The 18221-nt window shown below is 45.8% G+C and overlaps 2 protein-coding genes across 2 annotated transcripts in view; one reads left to right on the top strand and one right to left on the bottom strand.

Annotated features, from left to right (window-relative positions):
* Nucleotides 1-18221, top strand: part of LOC126984078 (venom carboxylesterase-6-like) — an 88732-nt gene that overhangs the window by 19347 nt on the left and 51164 nt on the right. The window lies entirely within an intron of this gene.
* LOC126984079 (doublecortin domain-containing protein 2-like) overlaps nt 1-18221 on the bottom strand; it is a 40430-nt gene that overhangs the window by 3320 nt on the left and 18889 nt on the right. The window contains exons 4-8 of the mRNA XM_050837479.1: nt 14704-14761; nt 6381-6559; nt 3696-3853; nt 1838-2183; nt 943-1189 (exon numbers count right to left, since the gene is read on the bottom strand). Coding sequence (XP_050693436.1) covers nt 943-1189; nt 1838-2183; nt 3696-3853; nt 6381-6559; nt 14704-14761 — 988 coding nt within the window. The remainder of the gene's footprint in view (nt 1-942; nt 1190-1837; nt 2184-3695; nt 3854-6380; nt 6560-14703; nt 14762-18221) is intronic.

Raw genomic sequence — 18221 nt, forward strand, 5'->3', positions numbered from 1 at the left:
ACAATATTTAAAAGTCCTGATGCCAAAACTGCCACAATGCCTCCCTGCTGTGTTGCCAATTTTGTGTTCCATGTTCACTCGTAGCCATAAACGTAATAGGGACTTTGTATTTCTAAAACAGACGTTAGAAATAGCAGTAAAAACACATTATCTAAAAGTTCTTACAGCAAAACCGCTAAAGTAGGCGCTCGTAAAATCAGTAAAACCACACTATCAAAAACCCCTTTTAGAACAAACCCGCTGAAGGAGACGTTATAAATATAAGTAAAACCACGGTATTTAAAAGCCCGAGACGATTAAAATAAATGCAAAACCACAATATTAAAAAATCCTTATATCAAAACTGCATCCCTTCCCCTCTGATGTGCTGCCAACCGTTCGCTACCACTCTCACGTCTTCCTCTAATTATCCTCCTCCGTCATAACAAGCCTCAAGTGCCTCCAAACACCTTGTCTCGAGTTGCCAAGCGGTCGTACCCAACCCTGTCCAGGCCCTCCTACCAATACCTTCATTCCATATTAATTAACCTGTAAGCCTGTAGGTAGTATCCTCCCAATGGCCTGCCTCGTGTAGCTTAAGATCCATACCCCTTGTCCATTAGCGCTGGTCACCATTAGCACCATTCCCGGTTGAAACTGACCCCCATTGAGTGTTGCGTCCCTTCACACTTCCTTCTTCCATTAGGCGGCGGCGGCGGCCCAACGTTGCTAGATTGTCGTACTCAGCCTCCCATGTTTGCCGATTTCCGACCCAAAAACTGCCTCCTCGACCCCAATAACTGCCTTCATATATAGTTATCATTAAAATGGTTAATTATTAAACACCCACTGCACCATGAACTTGAACAGCACACTCATGGAAATCCGACTGATCTCCTTTGTGGTCTTGGGGATAGTTGGTGTTAGACCCGAAAGCGTCTGAGAACAAGGACTTACACTCACCCTCTTAGCCCTGAACACGCTGTCTGGCCGGTCCTCATCACTCAGCAGGGACGCGTGGCCACTGTCGAACACTGAGAGCCTGGATTTGACCCTCCCGCCTTCCTCGCTTCTCCAGTCCTCTACCTCTTCTTCCATCTCCTCCCCGTCCTCCTCATCCTCCTCCTGCTCCCCTTCTGACTCCTCCACGATCGGGGACTGCATCGGGAAGGCCGTGTCCCCGTACACTCGCAGGTCGTGGTCTTCAGCGCTTGAGGTCAAAGAAGAAAAAGAGGGTTAGTCGTTTTGTGCATACTCGTGCTCGGTTATTTGTGGCGGCATAACGAATCCCCTCCCGTGAGCCTTCCACTGCAAGGAAAGGGAGGGGGAGGGATGGTGGTGGTAAGGGTGAGGGAGATATTTACTGCACCTTCGGGAGATTCATGCTGGGACGAAGTTTTGCTGGAGAGAGGAAGGGTCGGGGGGAGAAATGTAGGTGCTTGCATATGTGTGTAATTCACCAAGGTCTGACAACGCAGTGGACTCGTGATCGCCAGCCAGTATCCTTCGGGAATGAGCTTACAAGTGACGGGTCTTGAGTGCGGTTGAAACCTCACACTCACACACACCCGGGAGGCGGGATGCAGCCCTTGACTGACACCCGGTTCCCATTCCTTGCTGGGTGGACAGGAGGGCCTTGACAGGGGCCACGGATTAAAGGAGACTGCCCATCCATCTTCCACTCCACCAGGGGATCGAACTCGGGACCTCTCTGGTGTGTGTGCGTATGTGAGAGAGAGAGAGAGAGAGAGAGAGAGAGAGAGAGAGAGAGAGTGAGAGTGAGAGAACTGTAATAGTGCTAAAATGAAGACTGGCTTTATAGGTGGAATAAAATACTAAAACCTTAACACAAACTTACCTGTCGCCGAGAATCATTACTTCGCTGCCCTGGTCGAAGCCTCCCTCTCTTCTCCACCTTCCTCCTCCTCCGCTGTCTTCTTCCTCTTCTCCCGTTCCTCCAGACCATTCGCTTCCACGCTCCCTCCGCTTTTCTTCTTCCTCTTCCTCCTCCTCGATGTGTCTGTAATTTTCGTAGTAGGAGTATTCAGCGTCGTCCTCGTCCTCTTCTTCCTCTTCTTCCTCTTCTATTCCTCCCCTCTCTGATCCTTGCGAGGCGGAGATTGAGGGAGAACTATGATTCTGGCTAAGTCTCCCGCCTGAGTCTACGGTCCCTGGAGAGGCTTGAGACCATCTGCTGCGAGGGTCTGGAAGGGAGAGGAGAATGTGTAGTCCTTGTAAGGGAAGGGAGAACGCGAGCCCAGACAGGTTACGTCCGCTAGGCTCCCCACGGTACCTCAGGATTAGGCGGGTTCCCCATGTATCAAAAGAAAGTGGGTAGTGGGGTGTGAATGTTAGGTAGATTTAGTATGTAGCTGAAACAAACGTCCATTCAAGGATTTTTCACCTATTCTACACACACGCACACGCACACACACACACACACACACACACACACACACACACACACACACACACTTACTCATTCTCTCTCATCTCTCTCTCTCTCTAATCTCTCTCTCTCTCTAATCTCTCTCTCTCTCTCTCTCTCTCTCTCTCTCTCTCTCTCTCTCTCTCTCTCTCTCTCTCTCTCTCTCTCTCTCTCTCTCTCTCTCTCTCTCTCTCTCTCTCTCTCTCTCTCTCTCTCTCTCTCTCAATGTTGGAACTCGTTTTCTTTTATTTTGATCTCAGTTAGTCTATTTTCGTTCAGCATTCACTTAATTTAAATTGCAGTTCATATTTTTGTTGCTCCTCCCCTTAGAATTCTGTGTTTGGAGCGATGAGGGAGAGGAAAGAAGCAGAGTACGAGTCCCTTTCACAAATACAAGACTCGAATATTAATTATTTCAAATGTAAACTTCCGCTGCTCGCTAAGTCTCTTTTTTTCGCTGTTCGTTTCATTATTTTTTTTACTTTACTCTCAATGTCACTTTTATAATTGCTTTGTGTTGTTGGTATCCTTAATTTTCTCCTGCGTTCAGTTTCATATTTATCGTTAATTAATTTGATTTTCTCTTGTGATTTTTGTAACGCTTTTGTTAACTAAATCCTCAAAGTCCTTCTATCTACTGTTCCTTTTTGTCTCATCATTTATGCTCATTTGTTTATTATCCATCTTAATAATCCACATCTTTTAAGTTTGTTTCCTTCTTGCTAGCTTCACCCAGACTTCTCCGTACGACCATCTTCTTTCGCCACAACCTTACGACCTTACGACCATTTTCTTTTGCTACGACCTTACGACCATCTCCTTTCGCCACGATCTTACGACCATACGACCATCTCCTTTCGCCACGACCTTACGACCATCTCCTTTCGCCACGACCTTACGACCTTACGACCATCTCCTTTCGCTACGACCTTACGACCTTACGACCATCTCCTTTCGCTACGACCTTACGACCTTACGACCAGCTCCTTTCTCCACGACCTTAGGATCTTACGACCATCTCCTTTCGCTACGACCTTACGACCTTACGACCATCTCCTTGTCCCTCAGCAGGTAATTGCACACGACGCGCTACGTGCATGATGAATAATCTGTGTGTGTGTGTGTGTGTGTGTGTGTGTGTGTGTGTGTGTGTGGTGACTGAACGCCTAACTTCTTCCCTTTACGGTGATGAACGCTTCGAGGCCATTACTCCCAGCGGCGGTTTTTTCCCCCCCTTATCATCTGTTACCACTGAACGCGCAAAGGAAAGTTCATCCCATGCACTCACCCCCGAAGAAGGTTGTCGAGCCGTCGTCCTCCACCCCAAGCGTCACGTCTACGTACTGCGCCTTGTGGAAGTCCTCGTCCTGGCTCGCCACCACGTAGGTCCCGTAATTGATGAGATCCTCAGGGCCCTGGACGGGGTTGCCGCTGAGGTAGAAGAATCTGTGACGGGAAAGCAGAATGTTTGTGTGAGAGAAACAGAGTAGGGAGTAGGAGATAGAAATGGCTGGATACATAGAGATAGATACGCAAAGATACATAGAGAGATCGTAAGTAGGTGAATAGATTTACTGAGATAAAGAGATAAAGTGCTAAATATAGATAAAGATACATAATGAGAGAGAGAGAGAGAGAGAGAGAGAGAGAGAGAGAGAGAGAGATCATAGATAGGTGAATATATAGAGATTAAGATATTTTTTTTTAGTACGTAGGTAGGTTGACTGATTGTTTAACTGACCGCATGACTAACTGATAAATGATAGACAAATGGATGGATGTATATATTGATACTTATAGATAGACACGGATATAGATAGATGGATAGATAGATAATGATGTAGGTAGATTGATACTAATTGATTGATTTAGTGACATTAGGAGAGAGAGAGAGAGAGAGAGAGAGAGAGAGAGAGAGAGAGAGAGAGAGAGAGAGAGAGAGAGAGAGAGAGAGAGAGAGAGAGAGAGAGAGAGAGAGAGAGAGAGAGAGAGAGAGAGAGAGAGAGAGAGAGAGAGAGAGAGAGAGAAGAGAGAAGAGAGAAAAAGAGAGAAAGGGAAAGGCTATTCGGTGGGATAGTAAAAGTAGTGATTGGTGTCGGTGAGGCAAAATGGTCTGAAGAAAAGAAGTGAATAGAAATACTGAAGTGAAAATTGAAAATCCAACGAGACGAAACACAACACAACCTTGAGGCGCGAAAACTAAATGGAACTAAGTAAAAGGTATTGAGTCCGTGAGGTTGCCGGGCGCTGGGCTGAAGGTCGAGGTCGCTTTCTGCCCTGCCGGCCCAGAGAGCAATTAAAGGACGATCACCTCACATTTTTTTGCCTTTTATTTTGCCTCCATGACCAGCCTTGTGCATGCTCTTTAGATTACTGGATTCCCCATCTCTCTATCCAGTTCAGTGCGTGGCGGGTGAGTGAAGCGACGTGCCTCCTGGTGTATGCTCCCAGTTTCTTAGATTCGTGAAACTGAAAACAGCGTGTTGAAAAAATGCAAAATGTGTGTTCCATGTGAGTGATGTAGATTTAAAATGTTCGAGTTTTGCCTTGAAGGGAAGGTAATTAAGATTATTTATTAATACCGCATGACAGTTTTTATAATGCAATTGACTTTTTGATGCACGGCGGAAACACGGGCTCGCGAGGCGCATAATCACGGGAACATTATAAATATGCTAATGTACTGATAGACGTGGCTTCCAATATCTAACAAGAAATAGAAAAAAAAAATGTAATCGGAACTGCGCACTTATATTTACTGATTAACCCGAGGGAAAGCCAATTACCCGTAGCCGCCTCCTCTTGCCCACACTCTCTCCTCACGCTGCGTACACACCTCCCTTGCTGACGCTTCCAATCCGATGTTCATGTAAAGAAAACAGATTGAAGTGAAGGAGAATTGCCTTGAAGGAGTGTAAGAGTTCGGAAAGAGAAACTGGAGTAGGAGGAAAAGTATACTAATGTTTTGTCTTGCAACTCTCTGTTCATGTGAAGAAATCAGATTGAAGTGAAGGAAAATTGTCTTGAAGGAGTGTAAGGGATCGGAAAGAGAAACTGGAGTAGGAGGAAGAGTTTAGTAACATTTTGGCTTGCAACTTCCTGTTCATGTAAAGAAATCAGATTGAAATGAAGGAAAACTGTCTTGAAGGAGTGTAGGGGATCGGAAAGAGAAACTGGAGTAGGAGGAAGAGTTTAGTAACATTTTGGCTTGCAACTTCCTGTTCATGTAAAGAAATCAGATTGAAATGAAGGAAAATTGTCTTGAAGGAGTGTAGGGGTTCGGAAAGAGAAACTGGAGTAGGAGGAAGAGTTTAGTAACATTTTGGCTTGCAACTTCCTGTTCATGTAAAGAAATCAGATTGAAATGAAGGAAAACTGTCTTGAAGGAGTGTAGGGGTTCGGAAAGAGAAGCTGGAGTAGAGGAAGAGAATAAGAATGTTTTGCCACGAGGGGAAACTGGTGCCAAGTCCTTCGTCTTTCTAAAATCTAAAACTTATTCGTATTTTTAACCTTGGGAATGTAATGAAACCAAGCGGAAAATTAACATAGTAGACATTCACCGAGGACGCGTTCGTCACAAAGTAATAATTTCACTCGGGAATATTTAATTGAAGTTGTTTGTCGGAATATCGAAAACAGAAGCCATAGCGCCGACATTCAGCCAGGACGCGCTCGTCAGAAACTAGTGCATAAAGAATCATTCCACTCGCGAGAATTTAAATTAAGTTATTTGAAGAGAGAAATATTGTGATTCTATTTCCGCCCATCCTCGCAAACACACACACACACACACACACACACACACACACACACACACACACACACACACACACACACACACACACACGCACCCCCTCACACGCACACTCCCGTCCACGCAAAATCTTCTCCTTCCCTCCCCTTTCCTTCCCACACACACACAAACACCCCTCAGCCCATCCCTCCCTGGCCGCACACGAGCACCCATACACACCTTTTAATGGGGCCGTTGGGGAGATTTTTGGACAGCCTGTCGAGCGCCTTATCCCAGTCATCGTAGTCGTCCGTGGTGAAGGTGAATGGATAGGTGGTCGTGTTGTCGCCGTTCCTGTACACAGCCACCTTGAAGCCCCTGAAGACGCCCTCCCCGTAATAGGAGCGTCTGGAGGCGTTCTGTCAGAGGCGAGATTGAGTTTATAAAGGAGATTAAGGCAGAGGAAGGGCGCGAGTACGAGAGGAAATGTGATAATAGAGTAGCGAGGTGCAGATATAATTGAAGGTTGGAGTGAGAGGGTGAGAAGATTTGATTAAGAGACATGTGAGAACACTAGTGAAATGAAGTTTGATAGATTAAAGGAGAGGAGTGTGGGAGTGCGATAGATGGGATAAAAGAGTAGCGATGTGAAGAGAGAATTGGGACTTGGAGTGAGAGGGTGTGAAGGAGGTGTGATTAAGAGATATACGAGAAAGTGAGATGAAGTTTGATAGATTAAAGGAGAGCAGTGTGGGAGTGCGATAGAAGAAGGGATAAAAGAGCAGCGTGGTGAACAGAGAATTGGTGTGAAGGGAATTTGATTAAGAGAGACAGGTGATACGTGAAGATGGAAGAGAGGAAAGAAAAAACAGCTAGGGAGAGATAATGGAGTCAGTGTGTGTGTGTGTGTGTGTGTGTGTGTGTGTGTGTGTGTGTGTGTGTGTGAGGGGGGGCACCACACACTCTTGGACAGAATAGAGTGGCTTTTCGTCTCATCAACTCTCCTCCCCTTACGATGAAGGAGAAATAGGAGTACGGTTAGTGGCTGTGAACGAAGACAATTAAAATGAGAGGCGATAAAATAAGATGAAGAAACTTGAAGCAGAAGAGAGGAAAGAAAAACCGGAGGATGTAAGATAAAATAAACACAGACACGGACAGACAGACACACACACACAGACAAATGATTCTGTAGCAACATATCACTTTTGTTTATTAATATTGTAACTCGTAGGAACATCCGCACCCGGTTATCATCAGAGTTTATAAGAGCAACAAAGGCCTGATTCTCGCCCCTATAATCGGCTTTCCATAAGCGTCCATTTAGTTAATAAGTCAGTGTCACCACGGACGAGATTAACTTTGAGAATTACCCTTTGTGCTCGACTCATGTTCTTAGGCTTTGATTTACTACGACTGTTAAGTGTGATTGTGGTTATTTGTTTATTTTCTGCTGCTACTGTTTTTAGGCTTTGATTTACTACGACTGTTAAGTGTGATTGTGGTTATTTGCTTATTTTCTGCTGCTACTGTTTTTAGGCTTTGATTCACTACGACTGTTATGTGTGATTGTGGTTATTTGTTTATTTTCTGCTGCAACTGTTACCACCCCTTCGATTATGTCCCCTTCTCCTCCGCCTCCTCCTCCTGCACCTCCTCCTCCTCCTGCACTTCCTCCTTCACCTCCTCCCCATATTCCTCCTCCTCCTCCTCCTCCTCCTCCTCCTCCACTCCCTATTCCAATTACATCTACGACTTATCCCACTGCCTCCTCCTCCTCCTCCACTCCCTATTCCAATTACATCTACGACTTATCCCACTGCCTCCTCCTCCTCCTCCACTCCATATTCCAATTACATTTACTACTTATCCTACTGCCTCCTCCTCCTCCTCCACTCCCTATTCCAATTGCATTTACTACTTATCCTACTGCCTCCTCCTCCTCCTACACTCCCTATTCCATTTACATCTGCTACTTATCCTACTGCTACTACTACTACTACTGCTACTACTAATACTGCTACTACAATTATTTTTACTGTTCCATATTGTCTGTAAGCTCTCTTGGCTCGCCGCAGCCCTTCACTAGCAGAGTGGGGGGATAGTCTGTTGCCGGGTATACTACACAACGTACTCAGTGATTGTGATTTAAGCCGCAAACGCATAAACGATTCTTTACATCCAGAACCACAGAGCAACACATTTCACTTTCACATCACCGCGGTAAATCCCCCAAAAGTACCTGAGCTTTCGGAATTAAACTTGTTGCACGTAAACTTTTATCTAATTAGTGAGGGGTCCCAGGTGAGTACACGTGTAATCAACTTTCCAAAGGCCTCTGTGGCACGGCTTCTTTCCTCGTACTGACGGGCGTGAGGCGGGGAAATGAGAAGTGTACGAGGAGACAATGAAGGACGTGCGTGCAGTCTGGTTATCTAAGGGTGAGAGGATCTTACACTATCTCTGGTTGTGAGTGGTTAGCGTGGTGATGTGATTAGTGAGGTTGTAAGGTTGAGTAGTGACTGTGGTGTTAACTAGAGATGATTGTGAAGGTCTCATTATCTGGGTGTAAGGAGTGAGGTTTTGAGTGGGAAGTGTGATGGGGTTGTGAGTGGTGAGTGCGGTGAGGGTGTGAGTGATAAGTGTGATGAGTTTGTGAGTGTGATGAGGCTGTGGGTGGTGAGTGTGGTGAGGTTGTAAATGGTGAGACTGTGAATATTGAGTGTGGTGTGTGGTTAGTGTGATGAGGTTGTGAGTAAGTGTGATGCTGTGTGGTGAGGTCGTGAGCGGTGGATGACGATGCTGGTGGTGAGGTCGTGAGCGGTGGATGACGATGCTGGTGGTGAGGTCGTGAGCGGTGGATGACGATGCTGGTGGTGAGGTCGTGAGCGGTGGATGACGATGCTGGTGGTGAGGTCGTGAGCGGTGGATGACGATGCTGGTGGTGAGGTCGTGAGCGGTGGATGACGATGCTGTGTGGTGAGGTCGTGAGCGGTGGATGACAATGCTGGTGGTGAGGTCGTGAGCGGTGGATGACGATGCTGGTGGTGAGGTCGTTAGCGGTTGATTACGATGATGGGTGTTGAGGTCGTGTGCGGTGGATTACGATGCTGGTGGTGAGGTCGTGAGCGGTGGATGACGATGCTGTGTGGTGAGGTCGTGAGCGGTGGATGACAATGCTGGTGGTGAGGTCGTGTGCGGGGGATGACGCTGCTGGGTGGTGAGGTCGTGAGCGGTGGATGACGATGCTGGTGGTGAGGTCGTGAGCGGTGGATGACGATGCTGGTGGTGAGGTCGTGAGCGGTGGATGAGGATGCTGGTGGTGAGGTCGTGAGCGGTGGATGACGATGCTGGTGGTGAGGTCGTGAGCGGTGGATGACGATGCTGGTGGTGAGGTCGTGAGCGGTGGATGACGATGCTGGTGGTGAGGTCGTGAGCGGTGGATGACGATGCTGGTGGTGAGGTCGTGAGCGGTGGATGACGATGCTGGCGGTGAGGTCGTGAGCGGTGGATGACGATGCTGGTGGTGAGGTCGTGAGCGGTGGATGACGATGCTGGTGGTGAGGTCGTGAGCGGTGGATGACGATGCTGGTGGTGAGGTCGTGAGCGGTGGATGGCGATGCTGGTGGTGAGGTCGTGAGCGGTGGATGACGATGCTGCTGGTGAGGTCGTGAGCGGTGGATGACGATGCTGGTGGTGAGTTCGTGAGCGGTGGATGACGATGCTGGTGGTGAGGTCGTGAGCGGTGGATGACGATGCTGGTGGTGAGGTCGTGAGCGGTGGATGACGATGCTGGTGGTGAGGTCGTGAGCGGTGGATGACGATGCTGGTGGTGAGGTCGTGAGCGGTGGATGACGATGCTGGTGGTGAGGTCGTGAGCGGTGGATGACGATGCTGGTGGTGAGGTCGTGAGCGGTGGATGACGATGCTGGTGGTGAGGTCGTGAGCGGTGGATGACGATGCTGGTGGTGAGGTCGTGAGCGGTGGATGACGATGCTGGTGGTGAGGTCGTGAGCGGTGGATGAGGATGCTGGTGGTGAGGTCGTGAGCGGTGGATGACGATGCTGGTGGTGAGGTCGTGAGTGGTGGATGAGGATGCTGGTGGTGAGGTCGTGAGCGGTGGATGATGGTGGATGATGATGGTGTGTGGTGAGGTCGTGAGCGGTGGATGATGATGGTGTGTGGTGAGGTCGTGAGCGGTGGATGTTGTTAAGCGCTTAGTGACTTTTCAATTGGTTCCGTTAACGAGTGCGGTTCCATTTTATTTTCGGTGAGCTGTTTGTATATGACCCCACCTTTTTCTTTATTTACTTTATTTTGGGATAAGTTAATTACTTCGTTAAGACATTTATGGGATTTAAATTTACTGCGGTGAGTTGTCGTTTTGTTTGGGTGAATAATTTTTGAGCTTTTATCAGTGTTTTTTTGTAGAGATAAAATGTGATAAAATGCTTTCTTTTTTTTAATGGAAAGTGAAATTAGGGGATCTGTCGGTCTGGAAATGTGTGTAGTAAGGTATGGTTTCGCTTTGTGTCTTGTTTGTAGTTGTTGTTGTTGTTGTTGTTGTTGTTGTTGTTGTTGTTTTGGAGGAAGAAAGTCGGTTAAAGTAGAAAGGATGGCCTATATCTCCCTGCAGTCTGTTTATAGTGTAGCTCGTGTGTGTGTGTGTGTGTGTGTGTGTGTGTTTTCCCAGGCGTAGCTGTGATACGATCCGTTGCGTTGTGCTGTGAAAGTGGTGGGCGGAGCGCGGTGTAATTTGCAATGGAAGGATGTACCAGGGTGTTGTATTACTTAATATGGTGGAATAGCGACGGTGTGGCGTGGTGTGGCGTGGTGTGTGCGTGGTGTTGTGTGGTGGGTTATGGTGTGGTGTAGGTGATGTGGTTTGGAATGGTGGGGTGTGGTGGGGTGGGGTGTAGCGTAGTGTGGCGTGGTGTGGCGTGGTGGAGTGTGGTGTGGCGTGGTGTGGCGTGGTGTGTGCGTGGTGTTGTGTGGTGGGTTATGGTGTGGTGTGGGTGATGTGGTTTGGTGTGGTGGAGTGTGGTGTAGCGTAGTGTAGCGTGGTGTGGCGTAGTGTAGCGTGGTGTGGCGTGGTGTGGCGTGGTGGTGTGTAGTGTAGCGTAGAGTAGCGTGGTGTTCCGTCCGTGTGGTGTGGTGTGATGTGCCGTCCGTGGGGGCTGAAGTAAACTGTCCTTTATGATGTTCCTTTGTTCCTTGGGTATACTTGTTGATGTCGTGCGTGTCGGGGCCCTAACTGGATTGGAGTGGAGCGTGAAATGGAGTGGCGGTGACATAGCGTGTGTTTAGGGTTGTGGCGTGACTGTACTGGGTGACACGTGACAAGATAATAAGGTGTCTCGTGTTGACCCGTGACGAGATCAAGGTGAAGTTGGGAGTGTGTGTTTACGGTCAAGGAGATATAGTAGAGGCAACACAGCAAGTAATATAAAAACTAACCCAGAAAATGCTGCTCTTGCAAAATAAATCTCACATGAAATATATTAGGTTTTAATTAAGTGTTAAGAGCAAAAAATAAAATGCTTTCGAGTTTCCAGTTTCCTCCCAATTTAAAAGAATACATGGTTACATTTCTCACACTCTTACACAGATACATAATTACAAGGTGTGCTTTAAAGGACTCGATCTCTCATGCTGTAAGGAAATAATCTACTTTCATTGTAATTGCGTTTTTGTGAGAGAAAAAAACTCAATTACGGTCTTTGCAATAGGAACCCAAATGTGACAGTGGATTAATGGTGGACCGATGGTTGAGTGGAGGTAGATGGGTAGTGGAGTGGTGGTGGAAGGGTGGTGGAGTGGAGGTGGAAGGGTGGTGGAGTGGAGGTGGAAGAGTGGAGGAGTGGTGTTATAATGGTGATGGTGTGGTGGAAGTGTAGTACTGGGGTCACGTGGTTGTGGAAATGTGGGGTATTGTGGTGGTGGAGTGGTGGATTGGTGGTGGTGGTGGTGGTGGTGGTGGTGGTATTGGTGCAGACAGGTGCTGGAGGCAGGTAAGGCTCGTGCAGGTGAAGGTTAGCTGATCATAACCCGATAGCAAATTGAACCAACAACGTCGCTCCACCCCTCCTTCACTCCATCTCTCCACCTCTCCGTCCCTCCACTCCTCTGTCCCTCACCTCTTTCCATACCTCCACCCCTCAGTCACCCACCCTCCCTTCCGCGGCATCAACACCACTTCTACACGTGCGAGGTCACCCTGAAGCCCTGCCCCTACCGTACCATTACTCCCTGCAGCCGTATAGTAATCCTGTTGCGAAGGCGGAGACGCAAATGATCCCCGGCGTGCGTGTTTGTCGCCTCGCCGTCACCCCGCGAGAATCTCCTCATTATGCTGATGGCTACGGCGGCTCTGTCAACCCTCGTCATGTCAGCTCGGTGTTTCTCCCTCCGTGGGTTTATTTTTTGACAGTGCTTTTGTTATTCAGTCTGGTGTTTTGTTTTCCCTGGAGTTTTTCATGTTTTTTTATTTTTTTTATATATGTGGTATCATTTTTATTCTTTTTACTGTGTCTCTGTCTGTCCCTTTGGCGTTTTATCGTCCAACAAGTTTTTCGTTTTCTGTTTTTTTTTTTATATCAAAGCAACGGAATGCCTTTATGTAGCGTTTCAGAATCCCTATATCTGTGTATTTTTATTCTTTTTACTGTGCTTTTGTCTGTCCCTTTGGCGTTTTATCGTCCAACAAGTTTTTCGTTTTCTGGGTTTTTTTTTCATATCAAAGCAACGGAATGTCTTTGTATGGCGTTTCAGAATCCCTATATCTGTGTATTTTTTTTTTTTTTTTACTGTGCTTTTGTCTGTCCCTTTAGCGTTTTATCGTCCAACAAGTTTTTCGTTTTCTGTTTTTTATATATCAAAGCAACGGAATGCTTTTATGTAGCGTTTCAGAATCCCTATATCTGTGTATTTTTATTCTTTTCACTGTGCTTTTGTCTGTCCCTTTGGCGTTTTATCGTCCAACAAGTTTTTCGTTATCTGTTTTTTATTTTTATATCAAAGCAACGGAATGTCTTTGTATGGCGTTTCAGAATTCCTATATCTGTGTTTTTTTTTTTTTTTTTACTGTGCTTTTGTCTGTCCCTTTGGCGTTTTATCGTTCAACAAGTTTTTCGTTTTCTGTTTTTTTATTTTTATATCAAAGCAACGGAATGCCTTTATGTAGCGTTTCAGAATCCCTATATCTGTCGCTTTCACCATAGATCGTATCATGATTGCCATCCCCGCTACCATCACTCTTATCATGACTATTATTGCCGCCACTACCATATCTACCATAACTTCTATCGCCACCACTACGAGCAACATCATCAGTTTTATGATCACCATCACTGCCATCATCACCACCCTCACCCCCACAGTCATCACTATATCCCTACTGCTGCCCCCACCATCACTATAATAGCTGTTCTTGACCTATATGTACTTACTCTTTGCGTAGAAAACATGTACATTCTAAGGTTAATATACGTATAAATCCACCTTACTATGACCTCTATCACCACCTCCACCACCACCACCATCACCTGTTGTGGGAGCGGCAAGTAGCGGGCTTTTTTTTCTACACTTTTTGTTGCCCTTGAGCCGTCTGTTGTAAAAAAAAAAAGTTCGGCTATTTTGTGATGCTGGTGATACTTTGACCTCACTTCTGCATCTGCAAAGGGAAAATCACAAAAAAGTTCGCCTCCTTGATCACCACCACCACCACCACCACCACCACCACCACCACCGAAGCTACTACCGTAAACAATAATTAGCAAACTCGAGATGATTCTGAATTACTTCGTTTGTGTAATTTCGGGGATAATTTTCTCTTGCCCCTCATTCTCTGCGGCTCATTTCCCTCCTTTGTGTGACCCTTTGAGGAGGAAGATGCAAATGCGGAGACAGAGGAAGCGAGGGAGAAGAGGAGGAGGACGAGGGTGGGGAAGGAGGAGGAGGAGAGGGTGGAGGAGGAGGACAAATACATATAAGATGAAGATGATCCACAGAGAAGCTAATTAAACTCTTCAAAGGGAGAGAGAAGTTGGCAATATTGACGAAGAAGCGGAGCAGGATCACGATACTCTTATAAACTTTCTGTGGAGATATCGTGCCCGGCTTTGTATCGAGTGTTTGTTCGTTTCGTATTCATCTGCTTCTCAAAGATTAAACACAGATGCATTACCCATTCTGACCTTATTAGAGAATCCGTTTAGTGCTGAGAGAAACGAGAATCAATCGGATGGAGTGAAATGTTCAGCTTAAACGTTGCTGAAATTATATACACAAATAAATGCGGAATGGAATAAACACATGGAGGGGAAAATACACACACACAAACTCACAAACAGACACACACACACACACACACACACACACACACACACACACACACACACACACATAATTATCATCTCGCATGGGTTAATTTGGCAGGGCAGCAAAGGGAAACAAATGAGCAGAGTTTATGCCAGTCAGGGGCGGATCCTCTAATGCAGCCAGACGAGATGAGAGAAGTGAGGTTGATATGATGAACACCCAGTCAGTCAGTCAATCTACCTACCCGGCTCGGTCCCGTCCTCCTCTTCCTCATTAGAACTGGCTTTCCGATGTTCTCGTATCTGCAAAGGAAATGAGGAAAAAGTAGGTTAATGCATGAAATATGAATCTGACTGGAGAGGGAGAAAGGGGAGATATAGGGCAGTATGTATAATGTTATAAGGAAGTATAGATGAAATGAGAGAGACGTTAAAGAACAGAGAAATTACATATAGGATGAGGATGGAAGGCTAGAAGGTATAAGAGAGAGAAAGTTTAAGTTGAGAAAGGGGAGATATAGGATAATATGCATAATGAAATAAGGAAGTAGCAATGAAATGAGAAAGTCGTTAAGAGCAGAGAATTTACATATAAGATGAGGATGGAAGGCTGGAAGGTATCAGAGAGAGAAACTTTAAATTGAGCATGTAAAAGGTTGAAGAGGACAATAAGAAGACAGAAATCAATATAAGGAAAATAATAGTGAGCTAGAAAGAGAGATAATAAAGAGATTAATTAATAGAGTATAGATTGGAGATATTGCAAAGGAAAGAGGAGAGGATGGACAAGGTAACGAGAATTGAAATATGCTACCTGTAAGTCAGAGCAGGGCTGTGGTATATTGATGTACATAAATGAGATGAAAATGAGATAGGTTAACATACAGAGGAAAACAATACACTGGAAAGAGCAGAATAAGAGATAGGATAGCGCAGAGAATTATAACAGCAAGCGGACAAGGAATGATTCAGCAGAGAGGGATTGGCTAGCTCGGGTCATATAAGGGACGTGACGTGAATTGCAAAGAAAGAGGAGGGTTTTTAAGGGTAGACTCAATGGACCGTCTGTGTGTGTGAAAGAAAATGGGAACTGAACGCCGGGTGAATGGGAGCGTTCAATGGCGCGCCCCACTTCTTTTAAAAACTACTCATTCTTTCTCTTGTTTCTTTACATCGCCATTCACTCCACGCTTTCCCTCATTCGCCCTTTCAGTCCACATAACGATTCTTGACCGTATGGATGTTTGCGGTGCCCTCAGTCCCAATATGCAAATGCTCTCTCTCTCTCTCTCTCTCTCTCTCTCTCTCTCTCTCTCTCTCTCTCTCTCTCTCTCTCTCTCTCTCTCTCTCTCTCTCTCTCTCTCTCTCTCTCTCTCTCTCTCTCTCTCTCTCTCTCTCTCTCTCTCTCTCTCTCTCTCTCTCTCTCTCTCTCTCTCTCTCTCTCTCTCTCTCTCGACACACACACACACACACACACACAGTTGTTCTCGTATGCTCAAGGCAGGATTGTTCATGTGTACATGCAGGCCAATTATCATTAAGCGCGGGTACACACACACACACACACACACATACAGACAACGTATATCATATATTTAAGAAGGCGTAAAATAGTTATTGGGACAACATTAATGTGTGTGTGTATGTGTGTGTGTGTGTGTGTGTGTGTGTGTGTGTGAGTGTGTGTTTGTGTGTGTGTGTGTGTGTGTGTGTGTGTGTGTGTGTGTGTGTGTGTGTGTGTGTGTGTGTGTGTGTGTGTGTGTGTGTGTGTCCAGAAACAAATGAACAAACCGGCTGTGCCCAAAAACATGATGCAAATTAAACCACAGCCAAAAACTCAATTCCCCGCTTCTCTCTCTCTCTCTCTCTCTCTCTCTCTCTCTCTCTCTCTCTCTCTCTCTCTCTCTCTCTCTCTCTCTCTCTCTCTCTCTCTCTCTCTCTCTCTCTCTCTCTCTCTCTCTCTCTCTCTCTCTCTCTCTCTCTCTCTCTCACTCTCTCTCTCTCTCTCTCTCTCTCTCTCTCTCTCTCTCTCTCTCTCTCTCTCTCTCTCTCTCTCGACCAACCAAGCACGTAGTTACATTTACATCCTATTCAGCTCAGCCAATTTCTACTTTCAACTCAAGAAACCTCAATTTTCACTCTTCCGTTCATAGGACTTAAACCTCAAAGTCCTCTAACATCCCTTCCTAATATAGTCGGTCTTGAGGGAGTGAGTGATGGTATGGCGGATACATCAACAACTTATTCTCCTTCTACTCTCCTTGTACAACTTCTATAGAGAGAGAGAGAGAGAGAGAGAGAGAGAGAGAGTAGTTGCTTTGTATTCTATTATCGTTCTTTATCTACGGCTCTCTCGTCCGGGGCAAGGAAATTGGATTAGATATATGGGATTGGGTCTTCCTCTTGATACTCTTTGTCTTCGCTCCCACACTCCTCGACATCTCTAGTAAGCGTGTCAAGGTCGGAAGGGAGCTAAACGGCGTAGTCAGTGAGTTGGTTGGTTGGCCTGAGTGACGGGAGAAGTAAAAGTAGAGCGCTGCCTCGGGTCCTTGGATTGATCGGACTTACTCGTGACAACCTTGTCGATATTGATGTGGTTATTTTATTTACGCGCTATCTTTTTGCGTGGTAATATATTATATTGCCGAAATGAGTAGAGTTTACTTGTGTCTCTCCCTTATAATCCGTGTATTGTGTGTGTGTGTGTGTGTGTGTGTGTGTGTGTGTGTGTGTAGGGGAGTGTGTGTGTGTGTGTGTGTGTGAGAGAGAGATGGCAGTGTATTTAATTCTACGTTAGTGTGTTTGTTGGTCGTTTAGCTCTCGATATAATTGTTCAGTTGTTTGCTCGTTCAGGTTTGTTAATTCTTTCAGTCGCAGTCAGATATTTAGTTGGACGATCGGCTAGTTACTTTGTATGTGGGGGGGAGGGGTCCTTGTGTGTGTGTGTGTGTGTGTGTGTGTGTGTGTGTGTGTGTGTGTGTGTGTGTGGGAAACCGTCCTGCAGGTGCAAAAGCAAACTACGCACATACATATTTATTATTTAATTATTGGCTCATCCCCCGGAAAGCTCATACGCCATTTTACTTGAACCTCCAAAAATATTTCCTGCGAATCTCGTGTTTTTAAAGGGCCGCTCTGACAGGCTTATCGCGGCCCCCTTCCGGCGAGAACTAAATTTGTTGGCCGAAAAAATAAACAAATACGTAAATTTTCTCTTTCGTTACATAAAAGTTTCTGAATATATGGCTTCGTTTTGGTATTAATTATGCAACATTACGATGGTCCGGGGGAGAGAGAGAGAGAGAGAAACAAACAAACAAAGCGAGAAAGAAACAAAGAATGAGAGAAAGAAAGAAAGAGAAAAGAAAGAGAGGGAGATAATGGATAGAAAAAAGATAGAAAGATTGGAATGATAGGAAACACAGAAACAAAAAACAGAGAATGAAAAAGAAAGAAACAAACAAAGAAAGAAAGAAAATAAAAGAAAAAGCGAGAGAGAGAGGCAAGAAATGATATGATTGGTAGATATATTCCATCGGGCTCAGTCAATCACGCTTGCCTCGGAGGGAAGGAAAAGAATATTGGCTGTTTTTTGCTGAGCCGGATATACCGTTCTTCTTTTTTCCCTTAGCCATCGAGTTTTCATCATTTATTATATTGCAGTAGTAGTAGTAGTAGTAATAGTAGTAGTAGTAGTAGCAGTAGCAGTAGTAGTAGTAGTAGTGGTAGTAGTAGTTGTAGTAGTAGTGTTGTTGGTGATGGT

Source organism: Eriocheir sinensis, chromosome 55 (assembly GCF_024679095.1).
Source record: "Eriocheir sinensis breed Jianghai 21 chromosome 55, ASM2467909v1, whole genome shotgun sequence".
Classification (NCBI taxonomy): Eukaryota; Metazoa; Arthropoda; class Malacostraca; order Decapoda; family Varunidae; genus Eriocheir; species Eriocheir sinensis.